The 23,813-nt window shown below is 41.2% G+C and overlaps 1 protein-coding gene across 9 annotated transcripts in view; it reads left to right on the forward strand.

The window, feature by feature from the left end:
- Positions 1–6,256: 6,256 nt before the first annotated feature.
- The window catches only part of Lrrc9 (leucine rich repeat containing 9), an 80,664-nt gene continuing 63,107 nt past the window's right edge, over positions 6,257–23,813 (forward strand). For 4 of the 9 annotated variants that reach the window (XM_016008983.3, XM_042260773.2, XM_042260771.2 and 1 more), the window contains exons 1-8: positions 6,624–6,812; positions 14,144–14,225; positions 14,504–14,722; positions 15,531–15,671; positions 16,303–16,366; positions 16,866–16,936; positions 18,756–18,938; positions 20,739–20,894. In XM_016008983.3, the coding sequence (XP_015864469.2) occupies positions 14,178–14,225; positions 14,504–14,722; positions 15,531–15,671; positions 16,303–16,366; positions 16,866–16,936; positions 18,756–18,938; positions 20,739–20,894 (882 nt within the window). In that variant the 5' untranslated portion in view covers positions 6,624–6,812; positions 14,144–14,177. Of the gene's footprint in view, positions 6,813–13,828; positions 13,849–14,143; positions 14,226–14,503; positions 14,723–15,530; positions 15,672–16,302; positions 16,367–16,865; positions 16,937–18,755; positions 18,939–20,738; positions 20,895–23,813 lie in introns of those variants that run through there. The other 5 variants (XM_042260772.2, XM_076550861.1, XM_076550860.1 and 2 more) reach the window with 5 other exon arrangements.

Genomic DNA, 23,813 nt, shown 5'->3' on the forward strand with positions numbered 1-23,813 from the left:
CTGAACAAAAGCAATGGCCAATGGTATGTGAAGAGAGAGTCACCCTTGGGACCACACAATGAAGGTTGATAAAGCCACCCACATGCAATTCCATCCTGAAAGAAATACAAGTGTGCAGTATAACCAGTGAGAGCCCCAGGAAAGCTATACTCAAAGAACTACACACCAGTTAACTGGATGTACATGTTGAAACATAGACATATATTAAAATAGCACAAGATTTAAAAATCAAAACAAAATTTGTATTGAAATACTGTATATGTAAATAAAAATACAGACAAAGCATTTAAAAATAAAGTTATGAGGTTTATAAAATGTATTTGATTGTATTATATCAACCAAAAAATCTTCTAACTCAGTGGGTAAAGATACCTGCTGCCAAACCCAGTGACCTGAGTTCAGTCCCTAGGATTCAGATGATAGAAGAAGAGTATTCATCCTTGAAAGTTGTCCTCTGACCTCTGCATGCATGCCATTGCACATGTGTGCCCATGTACACACATGCACATGATAAATAAATGTCTTTTAAACACATTTTAGAATTACAACCTACAAAGTGAGAGAAAACTCTTGCCAGCTATTCTTCCAACAGAGGAATAGTATCCATAATATTAAAAATAAACTTAATTTTTTTCAGGCAGTGGTGGTGCATTCCTTTAATCCTCAAGTTCAGGAGACAGAGGCAGGTGGGTCTCTGCAAGTTTGAAGTCAGTCTGGTCTACAGAGCCAGTTCCAGGACAGCCAGGGCTACACAAAGAAACCCTGTCTTAGAAAACAAAACAAAGAAGAACTTAATTTTAACACCAAAAGAATAAGTAATCCAATCAATACATATACAAATGAACTAATGTCACTTCTTAAAAAAATACAGACAGCTGGTAGGTATTTGACAAAAATCTTAGACATTTTTAACCAATAGACAAATGTAAATCAAAACTAGATTGAGACTTTTATCTTGCTCTAGTTAGAAGTGTTATCATCAAGAATACAAAATAAATAAGTAAAAGCTGGAGAAGATTTCTTCTATTTTTAGTAGAATGTAAATTAGTGCAGCTTCCATGGAAATCAGTATGAAGATTCCTCAAAAGACTAGAAAAGATCTCCCATATGACCCAGCTATACCAGTCCTGGTTATCAAAAGCAACATACAATAAAGAGATCTGCTTAGCCATGCTTGTTAAGACACTCTTCACAATAGTCAGTTTACAGAATAAGTCTAGGTATTCATCAGTAAGTCAACAGATAAAGAAAAATATACATCACACACACACACACACACACACACAGGAATATACTATTCACCTTTAAGCACAAAAATCATACCATTGATAGGAAATGTATGGAACTTCATGTCATTATGGTAAGTGAAATAAACCAGACTCTCAGAAAAGCAAGCATTGCATGTTTCCTCTCATATGGAATCTGGAGAAGGGAGAGGGGCGAAGGAAGAACATGAAAATATACAGAGGGCTATTGAGGAAGAAAGGGTACCAGAGGATGAATACTATCAAAATATGTAACATGCGTGTATGAAAATATCACAAAGAAACCCATTGTTCTGTGTAATTAGCATGCATTAACATTAATAAAAAAACCTTGATTTGGCTGGGGAGAGGGTAGGATATAGACAAAAGCTGAAGAAGAAACAAAAATGGAGAAGGTCTTTGTTACGCCCAGCTGGTAATGTGCTCAGATCTAAGAATGTGATCAAGGTTTTCAGCCTAAGTTCTTAGTACAGAAAAGGTGGAGTCAGGGTTCTCCTTCACAAAGGACCAGTCATCTCTCCAGTGGATTAAGCCACCTGCTCTGGCTTGAATTCACTGTCTTTGGGCTGCTGCCTAGAGGTAAATAACATAACCAGAATGAAAAATTAAGAGGGGAAGTTACCTGAGACAGAGGAAGTTCCTTTTTCTGTCCATTAATTATGCATCAATAAATCATAGCCAACGGCGAACTCTTTTAGGTAGAAAACTTAGAAATAGAATTATGTTGACCTAATTAAAAGTTTGTCTAGAACAGTGTCTAACTTTTAATTATATCTTAATATATTCATTTCATAGAATTTGAATGTTCATTGCTAGATGTTAATAAGAAGGCCTCTGATGCTGACTTTGTAAGTACCACATAATTACTCCTTGTACTGCTTGAGTAAATCTTCATTTGTGGGTTTTTATGACATGCAAAATTCAAGCACAAGACAGTGAACTTTTACAGACACTCTAACGAAACCATTAGCTGGGAAGCAGTCATTTGTATAAAGATCAAGTGTCTACAAGAATATAAAATTCCAATTAGCACTTGAAGTCTCCAGACTTTCCATTCTTTGGACTTATATTGGATGGGATAATGAAGCAGAACTGTAATTAGATATCATTGCCATTCTCTTTTCTTAATGATAGGTTTCCTAGATAAATAAATTTAATAGCCAATCCAAAAGAGTTTAATTAATGAATGATTACACCATTCAAGCTTTTCTTTTCTTTTGAATTTTTTCTTTTATTGAAAATAGATTTTTTTCCTCACATAATATATACTGATTATAGTTTCCCCTCCCCCTACTCCTCCCAGTTCCTCCTCCCCTCCCCTCCCCTCTGCATCTAACCCCTTTCTGTCTCTAATTAAAAAACAGGCTTCTAGGGGATAATAATAAAACATGATAAAACAAAAACACACATCAAAACAGGACAAAACAAACAGAAGGAAAAGAGCCCAAGAAAAGTCTCAGGAAACATACAGACACAGAAACCCACTCGCTCACACACTCAGAAATCTCATAAAAACACTAAAGTGGAAACCATAATATATACAAAAAGGACCTGTAGGGTAAAACAAAATAAATAATAGAAAGTAAGATGGGGAGGAGCCCTGACAACATTATGAGACAAGGAACCTCCAAAGATGCCATGGAGTTCATTTTCTGTTGGCCATCTACTGCTGGGCATGCAGTCTGCCCTTAAGGGGAGTTTGTTTCCTAGTGAGACTCCCCCGGAGAAAACTAAATTTTCATTTGCAAGTGGTTATCCATTGGAGACAGCTTCTGGGTTGGGGATGGGGGGCAGGGGTGTGTGTCCACTTCTTCTTTCAGCTCCATTAGTGATTTCGCTCCCATTGTTGTTAGGGTGTTTTTGTTTTGTTTTGTTTTGTTTTTCACAGACACATTTTAAAGTATAATAAAGCAATCTCAGAGTGAGAAGAGATTAATGAAAACCAGCCCTGCGCCTTGGAACTGTCAGCATCTTTTGCTTTAAACGACATCTGGAGTATTGAAACAAGCAAGCAATCTTTTAAAAGCTGCTTTGGACAGAGCCTTGAATTTGACAAATCACCAAAGGTTTCTGACTCTGAACTTGTAGAAGATGCTGGCACAGCTCCTGCTGGCTGAGTCCTTGAGCTTTCCCTAGAGAAAAAGAATTCTCTTCCCATGGTGTGTGTGTGTGTGTGTGTGTGTGTGTGTGTGTGTGTGTGTGTGTGTGTGTGTGTGTGTGTGCAGATGACTCAGCAGGAAAGGTGCATGTTAAAAACTCTGATAGGTAGTGTCTGCCTGTAATCCCAGCACTGGGGAGACAGAAACAGGCAGATCTCTGGAACTCATTGGCCAGCCAGCCTACCATAATTCCAGGAGCATCAGGTTCCAGTGTGAGACCCTGTCTCAGAAAACAAGAGAGATGGCTCCTGAAGAGCGACGCAGGATTTGCCTCCTCAGACGTGCACTCACACACTAATCGTTTTTTATATAATATGCAGTGTATGCTAGCACCATCTCCTGTAGGGAAATCACAGCAGATTTCTATACTTCAAAGCAAAACAAAGTATTCTGATCATCTCTGTATTTTCACCCCCAAACACTACATTCTTCCCATTCTAGTTGGCTTTCTATTGCTCTGATAAGCATCACCAACAAAAAGCAATTTAGATGGGAAAGAGTTTATTTCATCTACAGCTTGCTGTGGATATCGCTCTGTATAAATAAACACTGATTGACCAGTGGCCAGGCAGGAAGTATAGGCGGGACTAACAGAGAGGAGAAAAGAGAAAACAGAAAGGGAGGGGAGAGACCTGCCAGCTGCCACCATGACAAGCAAGATGTAAGGTACCGGTAAGCCACAAGCCACGTGGCAACTTATAGATTAATAGAAATGGGTTAATTTAAGATATAAGAACAGTTAGCAAGAAGCCTGCCATGGCCATACAGTTTATAAGTAATATAAGCGTCTGAGTGATTATTTTATATGTAGGTTGTGAGACTACAGGGGCTTGGTGGGACCTGGAGAGAAGTTTTCCAGCTACAAGAGCTCCCAGAGGACACTCCATCACTGAAGGGGAGTCAAAGAAGGAACCTGGAGGCAGGAGCTGAAGCAGAAGCTTGGAGAAAGGCTGCTTACTGGCTCCCTCCCCATGGCTTGCTAAATGCTTTCTTATACAATCCAGGACCACCTGCCCAAGGGTGGAAAGCCCACAGTGGGCTGGCTTCAATCTGCCAAGTCAATCACTAATAAGAAGATACCCTACAGATTTGCCTTCAGGCCAATCTGACGCAGGCATTTTCTCAATTAAGGTTCCCTCTTATCAGATGACTTTAGCTTGTGTCAAGTTGAGAAAAAAGAAGAAAGAAAAGAAAGGAGGGAAGGAAGGAAGGAAAAACTAACTAGCATACCCCAAGGTGAAAATTTTGATGCATCAGTAGATAATTTTGTCTAACTGATCCACGATGTAATCTCCTTAAAAGTTATAAAAACAAAACCACCACCTTCTAACTAGTCTTTATAAGTCTAAAAAGAAAGCTTCTCCAAGAGTAGGTTATCTTGTTCAACTAGATTTTCAGAGAGAAATATCGCGTACTAGTAAACCATGAATCAGACCTTTTTTTTTTTTTTAACCCTGGCATTAGTTTTACCCTTAAGCCACAGATATTTTACGTGGCTTACTCTTAATCTGATGCTGACAAGAGGAAACAATGCTCAGTGAAAGGAAAACACGGAGGGAGAATTAATTTACCTTTTCTGTGAGTTTGTTTACAGACAGCAAAGCCAGAGAATGTGTTGCACTCCAGTCATTAAATAGAATTATTTATAATCTGAAATTTTGCTTGAGAAAGCAATTTAAAACTAGTCGGAGCAAAATGGCCATCTGGTGATGGAGAAGGGCATCACAGACACTATTTTGCAAGAAGACCCAAAGATCATAAATATTAACAAAACCTCACTGAATAGTTAAAAACTAGCGCAGTGCCATCAGAAACAAATTTTTACCAATTTTGTTTATCAATTTGATACAAATTTAGCATGAAGGGATGTAAATTGAGGAACTGCCCCGTCAAATTGTCCTGAGGTCATGTCTGTGGGACATTTTCTTGATCGGTGATTGACAGCCCACTGCGGACAGTACCACCCTCAGCGGGTGGTTCTGGGCTGTGTAAGAAGCAAGGCGAACACGCAATGGGCTATAAGACAGTTTGCAGCATTTCTCCGCAGTCCCCTGCCTCTGCTCCTGCTTGAGTGCCCTCCCTGACTTGCAGCTCCAAAGACTGTGACCTGGCCATATAAGTCAAACAAACCCTCTCCTCAAGTTGTGGTCGGTCACAGTGTTTATCACTTGCAATAGACAGCAAACAACGGCATTCTCTGTCCAAAACAACTCAATGCAAGTTCCCAAGCCATTATTGATTGCCCTGGTAGCCGCATTTTCAACGTTAAAAAAAAAAGTTTTTATTTAACCCAATGCACCGCAAATATTTCAACACGTGGCTAATGTAAAAGTCATTAATGAAATCGTTTCCATTGCTTCTTTGCATAGTAAGCATTTAAAGTTCAAAGTGTATTTTAAGGCACACCGGTTTGAACTACCCCTTTTCGAGGGCACATACACGGTGTGGTTAGTGGCTAACTCCCGCGGACAGCGCGAATCTCAAGAACGGAGAGGGCTGGCTGCGGGTGATTTGGGTTGTTTTCTAAGTTCATTGTTTTCTCAGCCAGTCTCTTAGTTTCTCCCTAACTTCCACTCTATTTTGTAAATAATTATTGCCTCCTGAGCATTCTGTCAAACTTAAAAGACACTCAAAAGCCTGCCTGAGAACTCCTAGAAGACCCAAGGGGATCTCTCTCTCTTGGAGAAAGTGCATCCAGACTTCCCTCGGTCTGCAGGGCTCTTGGAGTTGCTCTCGGATCTTACGAGGCTCCGAAAGCTGCAGGGGGGCACCAGCTGGGGCAGAGATCATCCAGCTGAGGAATGGGGCGGATCTGGGGAACCGTCTAGTGACATCACTGCTCTGTGCCATGGTGGGGATCAAGACCGGTTAATACTGCTGTCTTCACTGCTATCTTCGAGACTCCAAGCGTCGAAAACTTTCACCGTGAAAATGCCTGGACCGGGTCCCCACTGGCTTGCCCACAAACTGTCCCTCAGTCCTCGGAAGCAAACAAGGTGTAAGACACACCCAAGACTGAGAGAACTATAGGTAGCAACCGGCTCCCACCGTTTCCCCAGGAGCACTAGCGAGGGGTGGGGGTAGAGTCTTGGGGGAGGGGGGCGGGAGCGGGTGTCTTCCCTGCCTATGTTGATTGGTTGGAGGTTACCACCACGTGATGCAGACAAGACTGGACCGCTGATTTCCCCGCCCTCTTCATCCCCTTCGTGACCCAGAGGTCAGGGGAGGCGGAGTGCGGGTTTCCTAGGCAACCGCAGTGGGCGGTCAGTACACAGCAGGCCCGGGGCTGGAAAGCGTGTGGTATCAGCTGCACACAGGGATTGGGAGGTCGGAGTGCACTCTGACCTGTCTCGGACAGCCCCGGAATCCATTCTCTCTCTGGAATAAGGTGGGTATCCGTCCGCCGATGGCCTCCAGGCGTCTCTGCCCTATAGGAAAGACCAGGGTGTTCGCTTTACTCAACACGTGGAGGAATCTACAGCAGCACAAAGGTCAAGGGACCTATGTAAAGGTGCAATGGGGATTATAATAATTTTATGATAATAGTTGTAATAATAAAGGAATAATAATAATTTAGAGGAAGGACCCCGAGAAATGAAGAAGGAAAGGTATGCCCCATTCTCGGGTGGGTATTGGACTGGAAGACTCGGGTGCTCACTGGTCAACCAGATACCGATCATCTAGAGAGAGAAGGGCGTTTACATGGGCCGTCAGAGAGAACTGTCGGATCCTGACCCCTTTATACTCAGTTGAGAAAACAGTTGGACCACATAGGGCTTCTGCTCTGTAGAAAAGTGTAGTTTCCTAGAATGGATGCTTACTCAGCTCTTCTGGCAGACAGAAACTGTGCTTTACAGGCCAGGTAGAACTGTGTTCTGAATTGTCATGCAGAACAGTGTTCAACATTATATTGAATAGGATCTGTGGTGTGACAGTTAATTGGAACCATTTTGTAAATTACATTGAATACCCACCAGGGGTCAGACATAGCTCCTGTCCTCGGTAGTGAGCATGTTGGGAGAAAAGACCTGCAAGTATCCCAATACAGTGTGATAGACAGTTCTATCCACGGGGCATGTGCTAGACTAACCCAATCATATGAAAGAGACCCTTTATAGTAAGACCAAAGAAAACTCAAGTCTTCGGAGAAGACTCAGCGTAATCTTAAAGATGTATGGAGTAAGTCAAGGAGATAAGACATTTCAAGGAGAGAAAGAGGCATCTTCAGAAGTACAGCTATGTCAGCTATCACAGGACTGGAATTGCGGCCAGTCCTGGGATGCTGTAATGATATTTTGTTTGGACAGGAGTTTGAGAGATTGGTGTGGTAGTCATAAACACCTTCCAAGAGAAGTGGCATAAGCAAATGTCCGCTTCAGGAGACTGGCTGCCCCGGGGGTGTAGGGAGTGGGGAAGGTGGACGTAAAACAGTAGGAAGGTGTCCAGAGAAGGGGACATGATGACAGAGGATGGAGAGGAAGCATGAAAGCCCTGATAGACTTTAGGTTACACAAGAAAAAGGATTTGATGAGGAGTGAACCTGGGGGGAAACATGGCAGTAGGTCTCATGTTTCCGACTTGGATGAAGAGGGGATGATGGCGTCCTTTATCACGAGAAAGCGTTCATTAAGGAAAACCGCATGAGTTGGGAAATATGAGCTCAGTTTGGGACACAGTGAATTTGTGATGCTTGTGACAGGTCCACATGGAGCTTTCCACGTGGGCTTTGGTATTTATTGCACAGGAAAGAGGAAAATAAAGGTGAGTGACTTTTACAAAGAAGGACGCTGTTAGTGCAAAGTAACAAGTAGGGGGCTAGGGAGACACTCTCTAAAGAAAATCAAGGTGGATGGGACCTGATGGATGGCCCCTGAGATGTCCTCCGGCCTCCACACTTAACGTGCATACACCAGCGTTTATATCTGCATGTGCATACACAGGGAGGGAGGGTGAGAGGGAAGGGACAGAAAGAACCCCGGCAGAAAAGTTAACAGTCGTCAACATTGCTCGGTGTTATCAGCATTGCTCAATGTCATGTCAAGGTCAAGTTGAGAGCTAACACATGTCCTCTGCCTTTGACAATTTGAAGGCTGTTGTTGGTCTTGTTTAACAGTAAGTAGTTGCTTAAAGTGTTTTCTTTCACGTGACAGTGGGCTGAGGACTGAATGGAGGCAGTGAATTGTTGCTACTGATTGTCTGCAAAGCCCCCTGTCAAAGTATCAAAAGTAGCTCTTCATTAAAAAAAAAAAAATAGAAAGGACTTTTCTAAATAGGAAGACCTGGTACTCATACACAGAGGAAAGGAAACCTTATGGAAAGGAGATCTTTTGTCTTTTTGTTTATTTTGTTTGTTTGTTTTGAGACAGGGTTTCTCTGTGTATCTGTGTAGCTTTGTGCCTTTCCTGGAACTCACTCTGTAGCCCAGGCTGGCCTTGAACTCACCGAGATCCACCTGGCTCTGCCTCCCGAGTGCTGGGATTAAAGGCGTGCACCACCACCGCCCGGCCAGAAAGGAGATCTTGGAAAGAAAGATGAAAGACTCACAGAACAATGCTCTAACAGAGGTAGAAAAGGGTGGATCAGTGCACAGAAAAAGAGATTCATTTCAGACAAAATGAATTTATTTATTTGTTATTGTATGTGATACATGTGCCCGTGTATTGGGAGTGTGCATACGCATACAAGAGTGTTCCTCCATTGCTCTCCTCCTTATTTTTTTAGGTAAACCAGGAGCTTACCAATTCAGCCAAATTGTCTGACCTGGCAAGCCTTCCCCACTCCCAACCCCCAACCCCACAACTTCTTGGGTCCTTTCTGTCTCCACTCCCAGGCTGGGATGTCCAGCTTTCACATGGGTGCTGGGAATCCAAACCCAGGTCTTCAGGCTTTGCACAGCAAACACAAGCGCTTTACCCACTGAGCCACCCTCCCCAACCCCAAAGTGAGTGTGTCCACTGAGCCACCCTCCCCAGCCCCAAAGTGAGTGTGTCCACTGAGCCACCCTCCCCAGCCCCAAAGTGAGTGTGTCCACTGAGCCACCCTCCCCAGCCCCAAAGTGAGTGTGTCCACTGAGCCACCCTCCCCAGCCCCAAAGTGAGTGTGTCCACTGAGCCAAAAGTCCTAAGGGAAAGAACGTGTTTTTACGGAGAAAAGAAATTTAAAGGGAGCACATCCTAAGACAGCCCTGTTTTCTTTGACGATGAGGACAAGGACAAGTTCATCTGATGAGAGATGGGGGAGGAGATATGAAGGGAGGTGTGGAAGGGGGAGGGAAGAATGAAGGGAGAGAAGGAAAAAGCTTGAAGGGGGTGGTGAACGTTAGAATTCTGTCATGTGTCCTAGGATTTCGTCTTTAATCCTCCCCATAGGAAAGGAAGCTAATGAGAAACAGAAACGGTCCCCTCTGTAACTGCGGCATAGTGTCTCATGGCTCAAACATAGTTGGAGTTTTCAGTGAATTTTGTCTTGTCAGTTAACTACTGAGTTAGAATAGGATTATTTGGGGCACTGATGAACACAGAATAATGCAAGTTGAGAGGTAATCCACATTGTATACCCAGAAAATATCTCCTTGACTAAATGCAGAGATTTGGGGCTTTGTTTTTAGGAAGACTTGGCACTGTGAAGGTGAACACGCTCCTATATTAATTTTTGTGATGTCCTATCAAATCAGAATTACAGCTGGACTTCTCAAGTGCTTTTTTAAAGATTTAATTTTGAATGTTAATTGCGTGTGTGTGTGTGTGTGTGTGTGTGTGTGTGTGTGTGTGTGTGTATGATCAAGGTGTGCAGGAACTTAGGGAGGCCAGAGGAATGGGATCTATGGAGCAGGGGCAGTTCTTAGCACCCTCATGTGGGTGCTGGGAATGGAGCGTGGGTCCTTCTGGAAGAACAGCAAGTGCCCTTAACCTCTGAACCATCTCTCCCACCCCAGGACAGAGTTTCTTAAACAACAACAACAAAATGTTAAGTCTTAGTCCTAAAAAAATGAATAAGAAAGACTAACCAAGAAACATAAAAAAAATGAGAAGGGAATTGTATTAGTCCCTTTTCTAATGCTATGAGCAAACACCATGGCCAAGGCAACCATTGTAAGTTATAGAAGAAAGTGTTATTCTGGGCCTGTGGTATCAGAGGCTTAAGAGTCTGTATTAGTCAGGGTTCTCTAGAAGAAGAGAACTCTCTCTCTCTCTCTCTCTCTCTCTCTCTCTCTCTCTCTCTCTCTCTCTCTCTCTCTCTCGTGTGTGTGTGTGTGTGTGTGTGTGTGTGTGTGTGTGTGTGTGTGTGTATGAAAAGGGAAATTATTAGAATCACTACAGGCTGTGGGTGTGGTCTGGCTAGTCCAAGAATGGCTGTCTCTAACTAGAGCCAAGACTGGATGTCTCAGCTAGTCTTCAGTCTGTGTTGGAATTCTGAGGAAGTAGGGTCCTAATACCAGCAAAGTGGTGTCTCAGCAGCAGGAAAAATGGGCTTGCCCATGAGAGCGAAGGCAAGCAGGCAAAAAGCAAAAGCTTCCTTCCTCTGTGCCTTTTTATGTGGGCTTCGACAGAAGACGTGGTCCAGATTTAGGGTGGGTCTTCCCCCCTCAAATGATCTGATCAAGAAAAGAATCTCTCATAGGTGTGTGCCAAGCTGCTTAAGTTAGAGCTGACTCCAGATGTAGTCAAATTGACAACCAAGATTAGCCATCACAGAACCGATCACCTCATCCCTACAGTGTTACGTTCAATGAAGTAGCCAGAGGGGCCCTTTTCAATATCAACACAGCTGGTGCCACACTCAGAGTCCTGTTTCTTGCTGTCCAAAAGTCCAGTCCTCAGAAAGGGCCCATGAGGCAGCAGGGGTGCTGGCCCTGCAGCGCTCCTCTGCAGGTCCTGTCCATCTCCATTTTCTTCAGAGTGGTCCACCACACCCCTCTGCCTTGTTCTGGACACACGCCGAGCATGTGTTCACTCTCTCGGTCAGACTGCTGTTCCCTCTGCCTGGATGCATGTGATCTAATTCCTTCATGGCTTACCTTATGTATTTAGTTCTTTGCTCAAATTCCACCATATCAGAAGCTGGCTTCTCTTTCCCCTCCTTGGCCATTTTTCTCGTACCCGTTAGGTTCTTGGTGTATACGTTAGTGACGGGATAAATGGCTGGGGTAATTTTCTGGTTGCATTCTGCTCTATGACACTGGCTAGGGCCCCTGCTCTTCTTCTTGGCTCAGTGCCTTAGTCCATTTCACGCTGCTATAACAAAATACCCAGAGCCAAATAGAAACAATAGGCATTTGCTTCCTACAGTTCTGTGTGCTGGGAAGTCCAAGCTCAAGGGGCCGGCTTTCGGTATCTGGTGAGATCTTCACATGGCAGAAGGTGGGAGAGGAAAAGGGGACCAGACTCCCTCCATCAGGCTGTGATTAGGGCCCTAGGGCCCATTCTTGAGGGAAGGAACCCTCTTGATCTCTTAAAGAACTTTTCTCTTAATGACACTGTGTTGACGGCACCTGAACTTTGGAGGGTCCTCGTCCAAGCCACGCCTTCATCATGGTGGGAGTGTCCCCAGTTCACAAGGCCTGAGTGGGAAGACAGAAGCTGTATGCTGCTCTAACACTGCTGCATCGTGAATGCTCCATGGCTCCCTTTTACCAACAGTTGCTGCTCTGAGTTTGAAAATAGCTTTAAAAAATTTTTTTTAAATAGCTTAGTAAAACTTCTCTTATGGTGTCTTGAATCTTGGCATGGTTTGTACAAATGGCTTTTCTCCCAATCTAATGTGAGTGCCTTCGCCAGTCTTCCTAGTGATCGATCTTTTCCCTGGCACAGGTATGCATCTCAGCTTGCCGTAGGTCTTCTACTTGTAACCAGGGAGCACAGGTAGTAAACCCAGGATTCAAATCGCCACTTTGTTAACATCTTAATTTGTGTGAGTTCCTTAGCACGAATATAAACATAATTGAATGAGGGGTGCTAATAAAACTTAAGTGAAACTTTATTCAAGTAAACGTATGTACAGATAGCACACAGATCTGTATCCCCAAAACTCCCTTCTGCTAACTCACCTGTGACTGAACCACAGTTATTCGGGGTGCTGGGACCATAGCTTGTTTCCAGTTTGCATGTGAACTGGTGTAGAAAACATGATCATCATATGTGCACATTTTCTGCTTCAGATCATGCCTATGAAAATCATCAACATTGCATTTAAAAAGAGTTGTCTGTCATTTCACTCCTGGGCATTAACCCAAGAGAAGTGTTGAACTTTGTCCCTAAACACGCACTTACATTACTGGCCCTCAGTGAAAAACAGTCCAGATGTGTATCAACAGTACAATAAATTAAAATACAATTAGACACTCAGACTCTATAATAGTAAACGTATTTTTCAAAAATAACATTGTTTTCTTTCTTTTCCCTTTTCACCTCTTTCCTCATCTTACCTTTTACTCTTAACCTATTCTCATCGGCTTTCTACCCTCAGAGTAACTCACGCTAGTGACTTAAAATGTACATTTCCACATTTTCTCTTCACATAATTGGAAGCCCCTCAGGCCACAGGAATGGCCAGGCCCCTCCCCCAAGGACCCCCAACTGCCAGGTTCCACCCACAGAACACTCTAACTGCCCCGAATGCTGGAGCCTGCCCCCTCCCTACAGAGTAAAAAGCCCAGTCTCTGGACATGAAATCTCACCAGTCTCCACCTGGAAAGCTCCACCCTCGAAAGTTCCACCCCCTTCCCAGGAAACTCTAGATAAGTCCCATTTCCTGTTCAGTTCGCTGCTGTTTCTCACCCAAGCAGAGGCAGCCATCCTCCTGGATTTTCCCCTCCTAATAAATCTCTCGTGTGAGGTTTGTTGTGTGGTGTGACTTTGTGGTATTCCTTGGTTCCCGGCTGCCGGCATTCCTTACCTTCTAGGCTGTAATGCTTACAATAATCATGCATAGGCACACATTTATTTACAGATACACACTTCTAGGAGGGAGTTAGGGTTAATGAAATTATACAGTGCTTCCCACATCTTGTTATAGCATTGTATTAAAAACAAGATCCCTCCACTTTTTAGTATATGAATTACGTAATGAAAATATTTAAAATTATGAACATTTAGTTAAATTGTATTAAAGCCATTTAGATATTAATTGAGCAACTGTGTCAAAAGAGATACCAGTGAACTCATTTTAATGAATATTTATTGCCATGCCATATAAGCCTTAATAATTTTTCTTTAATATATATTATTATATATATATATATATATATCACACAGCTCTTAGGTATCTAATTTCAGTTTTTTAGCTAGCATATAGATCAGAAACTATATCGACATTCCAGAAGTCCTTGTTTTGCACCTTAGAGACCTGGGTTCAGCTTGGGGCACCACAGCCTGATAAGAAACTGAAGCTACAGTCTATGTATGGGAAAGAAGCAGGAAGACCCGGTAACAATTCGAGGTCTTGGGGGAGGGTGAAAGATAGCTTCTTTAAGTATTCTGAAGGTTTATTGTTTAGAGGAAAAACTGAATTTGTTTTATTTGGACTAAACAAAATAGAACGAGTTATGGAGAGGCAGTATTAAGTTCAAAATACTAAAAACATTTGTAGATGGAAGCTTTAGAGATGGAAGGAGATCTATGTGGAGACCCAGAAATGTCGCAGTTGGTAGCTTTCAGATGACTCTCCATTCAGACCACCGTGACTCTAGGACTAACCTCAATCTTCCATTTTCCTTAATAGATATATTAGTATGACCATTGTTTTTTAAAGGAAGATGATTGAAAGTGAAAACTTAACTTCAAGTGACATCATTAAAGAACTGGTGAGTCCAAGTCTGACTTCTTTTCAATAGTATTTGCAAGATTATTAAGTAGAACATTTTGACACTCCTCATGGAGCTGTGAGGACTAACAGGAGGGTCATTCCTTCTCTCATATGACTTTTGGAAGCACAGAAGTCACGTATGTGATCCAACTTTCTCTTTTGTGGGAATACTAGAATGGTGTAGTTCAATGTGCAGTTTATGGTTTGGGATGTTAAAATAACAATTTTTTAACTATTTAGAACAGATAATAATCAAAATTCTTTCTTTTAAAACAGTGTTTGTGCAATGGTTTATCTTATGAGATGCTTGGACAAGAAGGATCAGATACTTCAAAACTGGAGATGTTTTTCTCAGGGTATCCCCGTATAGTTGGATTATCGTTGTTTCCTAGCTTATCGAGTCTTACAATTGTTGCTCAAGATATAAAGGAAATTTCAGGGTTGGAGACTTGTTCACAACTTAAAGAACTTTGGATTGCTGAATGCTGCATAGAGGTAAGTTTAAAATAAAAGAGAAATGATGAGGTGCATCTAATACTGAATTCTTGGCTTTGGAAAAATAATTCATTAAAATATGTGCAGTATGTGTGGATCAAAACTGATAAATATGTGTACAACATGAAAGCAGAAATAAGGAATCAAAACATAAATTTGTTTGTTAAATGTATCAAATCAGATCACAGCCAATATTTGCTTATTAGTAAAATTGATTCAGTTAGGTGCTAAGTGGTTAGACATGTATTTTAGAAAGCAACACTACAAAATGCATCATGAGCAACAGAAATGTACACACATTTTAACTCAGAAATGCTTATCCTAAGAATTTTATACTAGAGAAGTAATTCAAGAGCAGAGAAGAGTTACATTCATGAAAGTATTTGTTACATCATTTTCGCAATAGTTAAAAATATCAAATGTGAAAATTCTGCACATAGGGTAATTTTAAAGAAAACTATTATAAATTTCACAAAATATTTTGTGATCATTAAATATACTTTGAAAAATTATGAAAATTTGTTAGATGGTCTTGGGCAAAAAGGAAACCACCTATTAAATCAGATGTATGTGATTTTATTAATATAAAGCTGATGTAGTTGATTAAAATGTAAAGAAAGTGTACAAAATTAAAAACTGCTGTATTTCGGCAAAGAAGTTGTATGTTTTAAATTTTTAGTTTATCTTTTCGGGTGTTGATATTGCAATGAAGTGGTGTTTAAAAGAAAAAAGACCCAGAAACCTGCTTTATCTGATGAATTGAATCTGATGACAAAATAAATGACTGCTTTCAATCTCCTTTCCACAGAGAATTGAAGGTCTTCAAGAATGTAGAAATTTGGAAAAATTATATTTATATTACAATAAAATTTCCAAAATACAAAATTTAGAGAAATTAATAAAACTGGAAGTTCTTTGGCTGAACCACAATATGATAAGTAATATTGAGGTGAGGTAATTTTGATAATTTGCATGTAAGGCCAGTTCACGCTGTTATAGCATTTAAACCACAGTGTCAGAGATCATACAGTCAGTCTTGAGGGCAAAATAGTTATGAATAGCTTAGTTATTGTTGCCAAAAAGAACTGAGGTGGGGCTAGGGAGAGATGGCTCAGCGGTGAAGAGCACTGTCTGTTCTTCCAGAGGACCTGGGTTCCATCCCCAGCACCCACATGGCAGCTCACAACTGTCTGTAGCTCCAGGTCCAGGGAACCCAAAGCCCTCTGCTGTTCTCTGGACACCAGACACACGCATGATACACAGACGTGCATGCAGGCACAACACTCATGCACATTTTTTTTTAATAAAGTAAAAAGAAGAACTAATGTGTAGGCTGTGTTTTAGAAGGAACCATTGTCGCTGTAATTATAATCATGGTGTGAGACATGTTGTTTCTCCACTCACTCCACTTTTCTTCTCCTCCACTCCTTTCTGCTCCTTCTTCAAATTCTCTCCAGGTTCCATTAAAGTGAGAGGGGGTGGCTTCACTGTCCCCGTTTTCCTCTGTAGAACACCCAAGGAAATAACCAGGGTGATCAGAGTTAATGGTTTTTAAGATTACATGTTGTCTACACTTCCAGGGCTTACAGACGCTGAAGAACTTAAAAGACCTCAATCTTGCAGGAAACCTGATAAGCAGCATTGGTATGTACTGTTTCCTCTGGACTCCGGGCTAATGCGTTCTCAAAGTGTGTGCTTAAGAGTCGTTTCTTTTAGACTTTATGTCATTGAAAAACACTTTTACTTTTGCATATATTTTTATCTTCGGTTGTGGTTCCTAGATAGTGCTTCTTTGAGAGTTTCTCACAATAGGTTTTGATCATATTTACACGCATCCAACTCTTTCCGGATCCACCCCCACTTCCCTACCTATTTTGAAATCTATGATTCAAATATGTAACTATCAGTCAGTAATAACTATTGCTGATTATACAGTGGCATCATGAATTCTATTGCTATGCAGGAAATAATGGCCATCTTTAACTCACAAGGATGCCAGGATATATAATAAAGGTAGACCAAGAAAATTATTTTTGTGATGTTGAGGATTGAACTCAGGGCCTTGGGTATGTCGGGCAAGCACTCTGCCACTGAGCTATATCCTCATCCCTAATGGTTCTTTAATCTTGTTTTTAAATTAAAGGTCCATGTCTTGACCCCAATGAACAACTGGAAAAATTAAACCTTTCTGGAAACCAAATTACTTCTTTCAAGGTATGTTCAACTAAATGATTGGTTTCTGTTTATCAACCTGAGTTACAAACGGTATAGACCAAAAAACACAGCCAGCAGTCTTCCTTCAAGGAACAGTTTCACTACTTTGTGCTTCCTGATGCTCCAAGGCAGCAGTTCTCAGCCTATGGGTCGTGACCCATTTGAGGGTCTCATATCAGATGTCCTGTGTATCAGATATTTACATTATGATTTATAACAGTAGCAAAAGTACAGTTATGAAGTAGCAATGAAAATAATTTTATAGTTGGGGGTCACCACAACATGAGGAACTGTATTAAAGGGTCGCAGCATTAGGAAGGTTGGAACCATTGCTCTAGGGAGTTTGAGAGGCATCTGTTCAATTAGCCATAATGATTGGACCCTTTTAGAACTAAAACAGCAACAAAAAACCCAAGTACTCAACTGGTAGGGTGTTACTTTTTCTGAACTTTCTCCTAGGCCTTCTGGCTACATCCATTTTACAGGAGGTTCATCCTCTAATAACCTCTAAAAAAGTGGACTGCCCCTTCTCAGTCCAGAGGTCTCTTCCTCATTTCTGTCTCTATTCATTCTCTGAATAATCCTGTCATACCTTATGACTGCAAATACACCTAATCTAATTACTGCTAAATTGGTCCCTCTACTTACCCTGACGACTTCTCTGAACTACAGACCTCAGCCGACTTCAAACTGATGTCCGCTCCCCAGCCCTTCTTTCCCTGCAGACGTCTCTGATTCCCAAAATGGTATTTCTACTCTTCCAGTTAACTAAGCAAAAATCCTTACAGCTCTGTTTTACTCCTGCTATTCCTTCATTCTCCACCTTCAACCCATGAGCAAATCCTGTTAGTGCCCATTTGGAATATGCCCAGAGTCATACTGCCTGGATTACTATTGACTATGGGTACCAATCTGCATTACTGAGAGAAAAAATTAAAACACAACTCCTCACAATTCGCTCTATTTTTCAGTGTGTGTGTGTGTGTGTGTGTGTGTGTGTGTGTGTGTGTGTGTGTGTGTTCACAATGTAATTCTGACGATGTGGGAGCAAGGGCACAGGGTCCAGCACACCTGGTGAAAATATTAGAGAAAGAGGAGTAAGGAACAATTCCGAATCCTGCAGTGTAAATCGGTACTCTTAAACCCAGAGAAAAACAGAAGAGTATTGCAAAGCAGCGAAAGAGTAAATTAAGAAGAAATTTGAGTAAAATGTTACCTGAGTAGTCAAATTGCAAAGGAATGAACCAATAGGAAAGGCTGGAGCCTTGTAACAGGCATGGAGGAGGTTCCTCGGGCCGTGGGAGTAGACATCCTAAGAGGAGGAGATGAATATGCGTAAGAGCCAGGAAATGAGAAACCGTGGGTCCAGTTGAGTAGTGTGAGCATTGTCATCTGGCTCAAACACAGGGTACCCGTGAGAGCCTGGGGAGCTGTGATGAAAAGGCTAATCAGGTCTCCGATGGTGGCCGAGTTTGATAGACAACACAGAGCTGTCACTGCTTTCCAGCAAGGGGCCATTATAATACGATCACAGATCTCCCTAGGGAATCGTAAAGTAGAGTTAGTGTTCTTTTGGTTTGGAGCAGCAGCTGGTACAGAAAACGCATGGCTGTGTGGTCCGCCATCTGTACAGCAAAGGCCAATCTTTTCTTCTAGAGTTTCTTCTAGAGTTCCAAGTGCCATCTAGATCACTTACCATGCGTCCTTAGGTGTTCGATTAGAACGTGTTACATAAGACTGTGGGTGACCTTATGTGTTAAAACACCTCCTTCCAAAGAGACCGTTCATAACCGACTCACCACTGCCATCGCTGTTTTAGGACCTCACGAACTTGACCAGGCTGCCTCGCTTACAGGATCTGTCTCTGAACGATCCGCAGTACAAAACCAACCCAGTCTGCCAGCTGTGCAACTACTCCACCCACGTGCTGTACCACCTGCCTTCTCTCCAACGACTCGACACGTTCGATGTCTCAGCAAAGCAGATCAAGGAGCTGGCCGACGTAAGTGGGTCCACAGTCAGGGGTCTGGGACACAGGGTTGCCCGGTTCAGGGCTTTCTCCGCCTGGGTCCCCCCTGTGGTTGGTGGTATTATACAGTCAGCTCCTATCTCCTGTCTGCTCTCGCCCCAAGAGCAGGTGTCTCACCTAAATGTATACAGATAATAACATTAATGCTGGAATTCGGTGATCGTAGCAAAAATGGGAAACACGTGTCTGCTGGGAATAGAATTTTTGATGCATGGTTATTAAAATTATTTTAGAACAAATTAAATTTAGTATTTTTAAAATCTTTTTTCTCACGTGGCAAAAATCTGAGTTAAATTAGAATTTCATATAAATACTAAAGGGTGTCTTGGCATAACTCAATAAATACAAGTAAGTTTAGTGAATACTTTGTTGTTTATTTGAAATTTAACTTGGCATCCACTATTTTGTCTGGAAAAATAAACAATTTACTCCACAACACATGGTATTTTAGATTTAAGAATTTATTTGAAATCCTTTTAGCTCTCAGTGACTCAAGTATATTTGTTTTGGATTTTCCATTTACCCCAAATATTCAAAATAACAACAAACATCATTTCCCAATTTTCTTTCCTTTCTTTTTTCTTCCTTTATTTCTTAATATGTGTGTTTGTGCTTGTAGTGAATTGTATGCTTGTGTGTACACATGTGTGTGAGGGTGTGCTCACCCGTGTGTGCTCATGTGGAGGGCACAGGTGGATGTCAGGTGTTTTGCTCTCTGGCTCTCCACCTTATTTTTCAAGAGGGAATCTCTCACTGAAGCTCGAACTGATCCTCTAGGTAGACTGTCTAGTCAGTTCTTTTTGACTAATCTAATTCTCAGGTATCATTCAGCTTATCTAGTTCATAATAGGCTATTTAACCAATCTGTTATTAGTAGCTGATAAGTAACTGGATGGTATACTAGAATTAAATATAAGGTTTGAGATAATTGCAGCAAAGTGATAATTTAATGACCTCAGTCTGAAGACAGTTCACTTAGACCATCATTTTGCAGATTGAGGAGCAGGCTAAATCTTTTTTTTTTTTTGGTCAGGGTTTTAAAAATTATATTCAATTTTACATTTGCTTTTAACCCCTTTTAATATGTTTGCTTTCCTTGAATTAATAAACTAGGAACAGTGGTTTAATAGTTGCTCCAGTCCAATGTCCTATTAGCTAAATATACTGTTTTATAAATTAAATTATGTCTGCACTTTCTTTGTTGGAAATTCTGGAAATAGATGTGCGTATGCCACATACTCACATATTAAACACAAAGATGTTCATTGAGATTTTGTGACTTACATATTAAATTAAGTAAATCCCGAGAGCATCATCACATCGGCTGTCATCATCGGCATTTCTAACGGAGCTAGCCAGCTTCCAGTTTCATCAAGAGCTTGTTGTGCTCATACAGTACCACTGATGGCTATGTCTGAGTCAGATTTCTATTGCTGTGGCCAAAAGCTCCTGGGGAGGAAAGAGTTTAGTTCAGCCTACTTCTCCATCATCCTGGAGCCTGGAGCTGATAGAAGAGTGCTGCTTACTGTCTTGCTCCTCATGTCTTGCTCTGTCTACTTTCTTATGGAACCCAGGACCAAACACAGTGAGCTGGGCCCTCCCATGTCAATCATCAGTCAAGAAAATGCATCACAGGCTAATCTGGTGGGGCGGTTTCTCAATTGAAGTTCCCCAGATGACTCAGGTTGTGTCAAACTGACATAAAACTAGCCAGCAGAGCTATCTGTAATGTGTTTTTATCTAATCCCATGTTATTTACTCTCTTATGTTCAGACCACAGCGATGAAGAAAATAATGTATTATAACATGCGAATAAAAACTGTTCAGAGACATCTGAATGAAGAACTTGAAAAACTGAATGACAAAAAATGCAAGTTACAGAAGCTACCAGAAGAACGGATAAAGTTATTCAACTTTGCAAAAAAAACCGTAAGATTTCATCATTGTAGGGAAATTATCAGACAAAATAGCAAATTCTTAACTGTCCCCATCCCCACCCTCGAGTGTGTGCGTGTGTGTGTGTGTGTGTGTGTGTGTGTGTGTGTGTGTGTGTGTATGTGTGTGTGTGATTAATACTGAAGACTAAGATCAAGTCATGTTTACTCTAACAGTATTTTGATTCCGGGCTTGGTAGTCTGTGTCTGTAATCACAGTGTTCCTAAGGTGAGATTGGGGGGTGGAGACAAGGCAACGGAGAACAAAGAGACCCTGTCTCCAACAGTCCAACAGGGAGGAACGCGAGGACCAAAAGCTGGGATTGTCCTCCACATATGTCCTGTGGCATGCATATGCCTGCATCACACAGACAGATGTACACACACACACACACACACACACACACACACACACACACACGCACGCACGCACACGCACACACACACAGACACAGAGGTATACAGTGGGGAACTTCAAATCAAACTCTGTTTTAGTAGTATGTGTGCTTTTTATTCAGAATAATTAGATTCCTTTTATTAAAAGTAGATCTTGAAAAGTTACTAGATCTTGAAAATAGAACCTAGCGTGTGTAAAATTTTCTGTAACTTCTCAAAAACATGAAGAAACAACGGATTGTTCAATAAATAGTGTTAGAAAAGAGCCAAGGTATTTAGGAGTGAGGGAGTTGGTTTTACACTTTACCAAACTAAGTATCAGTGGGGGTAAAAATTAATCGAAGAAAAAAATATCAAGAATAAATATGTAAATGAATTGATTTAGTGGGTCTCAACCTGCCAAATTAAAAAAAAATACTATTAATTGCAAAGAAACATAGATTCAGTTGCAAAACCAAAAAGTAAGATTAGTTTGTGCTAAAAGGCATTATTCCTAAAAGGTAAGGACACGGGCTAGGGAGGTGGTTCAGTAGATAGAGTGTGCCACACCGCACGAGGACCTGGGCTCAGTCCCAAGCATCCATACACGAAGGCGGGCACGGTAGCATGTGCTGGTTATCTTAGAGCTGGCGAAGTGGAGAACGGTGGCCCTTGATGCTCGCTAGCCAGCCAGCCTAGGCTACTTGGCAGACTCCAGGCTACTGAGATACCCTGTTGTTATGTGGACAGTACCCGAGGAATGATGCCATCTTTGACCTCTGGCCTCCACACGCTTGTATATACACAAGCACATGCCCTCCACATACACATTAAGGAAAAATATGTCTGAGAAAGTTAAACTATCCTAAAGAAACATGATGTGTGCACAAAGAGATTTTATCCTTAGTACAAATGTGTCCCTAAGTAAGATAAGGTTAAAAGTAGATGTGCAAATAGAAAAATTGAAGGAAATATATAAATCAGCACTTTACAAATGAATAAATTACAGTGACTGATGAACACCTGAATGTCGCATTCCCTGGTGAATTTTCAAATGTTAATGCAGTGTGAAACCATGTTTACCTATGAAACACTCACCAGCAGTAGGTGGTACAGATGAGCGGCATACACTCTCCCGGGCTCATGGAAGTGAGCTGTAGTCACACAGCTTCCGAGAGCGCCTAGCCGCCAGCTCAGCAAGTCTACTTGTGTACTTTATTCTACGGATGTTTATCACCACCTCATCAATAGTAACCAAACACTAGATGCTACATAAACATTTAACAAGGGAATAAATCAGTCAGTTTCATAATACACTACTAGGGCTGGAGCATGGATTGGCTGCCCTTGCAAAGGACTCCAGTTGGTTCCCAGCACCCATACCAGGTGACTCACGACCACCTGTAACTCTGGCTGCAGGAGATCCAGCACCGTCTTTGGCCTTCATAGGCATATTCACTCATTACACAAACCCACGTATCCATACATGTAAGAGTTAGAAAAAAGACACTTATTTTTTTTAAAAAAAAAAAAAAAAGAGGTTTGAAATATATGTAATGGTCTTTTCTACAAATGGGCATGTTTTTATTTTATAATCAGAAGGATATTCTTAAAGTAAAATATTAATTAAATTTAAATTATTTGATTAAAAACCACAGAAAGACCAAATTGTGAAAATCATTTTATAATGTGCCATTTCATGCATGTAGGTTCAGAATCCCTTATCTAGAATGCTTTACAACCAAATGGATTTCAGAGTTTGGAGTTTCTCACATGTTGGAATATTTACATGGACACTACCAGCTGAGCATCCCTTATCTAAGTATCTAAAGCATGTCCAAAGTTTCAAATTTGGATGCACTTCAAATTTCAGCTTAAGAGTACTCAACTATATTAATTAAAATCTGCAAGCAAAAAAAGGAACATATGTCATATAAACTGCACACATATTTAAATGTGTAATTTGATTTTAGCAGCCAGTTATAACTAGATCAGTGAAGAAATGTAACCAAGTAGTAAATTTCTTTTTATAAACTTTGTGCGTTATAGTTTAGCTTTAAATCGTACAAGAGATTTGTCCTGGACCCAAACTTTATGGATGTGAATGAAAGGCTAAGTAATCAAGATAAATAATATTCAAAGCAATATTTTAAATATCCCAATTAATACCAAAAACCCTATTATGGACAACAAATCCCAAAATATTAAAATCTGATACAATGTGTATTTGTTTTGTTTTGTTGTTTTTCGAGACAGGGTTCCTCTGTGTAGTTTTGGTGCCTGTCCTGGATCTTGCTCTATAGATCTCACTCTGTAGACTAGGCTGGCCTCGAACTCACAAAGATGCGCCTTCCTCTGCCTCCCAAGTGCTGGGATTTAAGGCATGTGCCACCACCGCCTGGAACAATGAGTATTTTTTTTTTTTTTTTTGCTAGTTGGATAGTAAAACAAAAGGAAAACTTTATCTCCCCTTCGTGTGTTTTCTATGGTTTATATCTCTCCAGAAATAGTTAAAAACACTGAAAAGTAATTATGTTTT

Source organism: Peromyscus maniculatus, chromosome 14, assembly GCF_049852395.1.
Source record: "Peromyscus maniculatus bairdii isolate BWxNUB_F1_BW_parent chromosome 14, HU_Pman_BW_mat_3.1, whole genome shotgun sequence".
Taxonomy (NCBI): domain Eukaryota; kingdom Metazoa; phylum Chordata; class Mammalia; order Rodentia; family Cricetidae; genus Peromyscus; species Peromyscus maniculatus.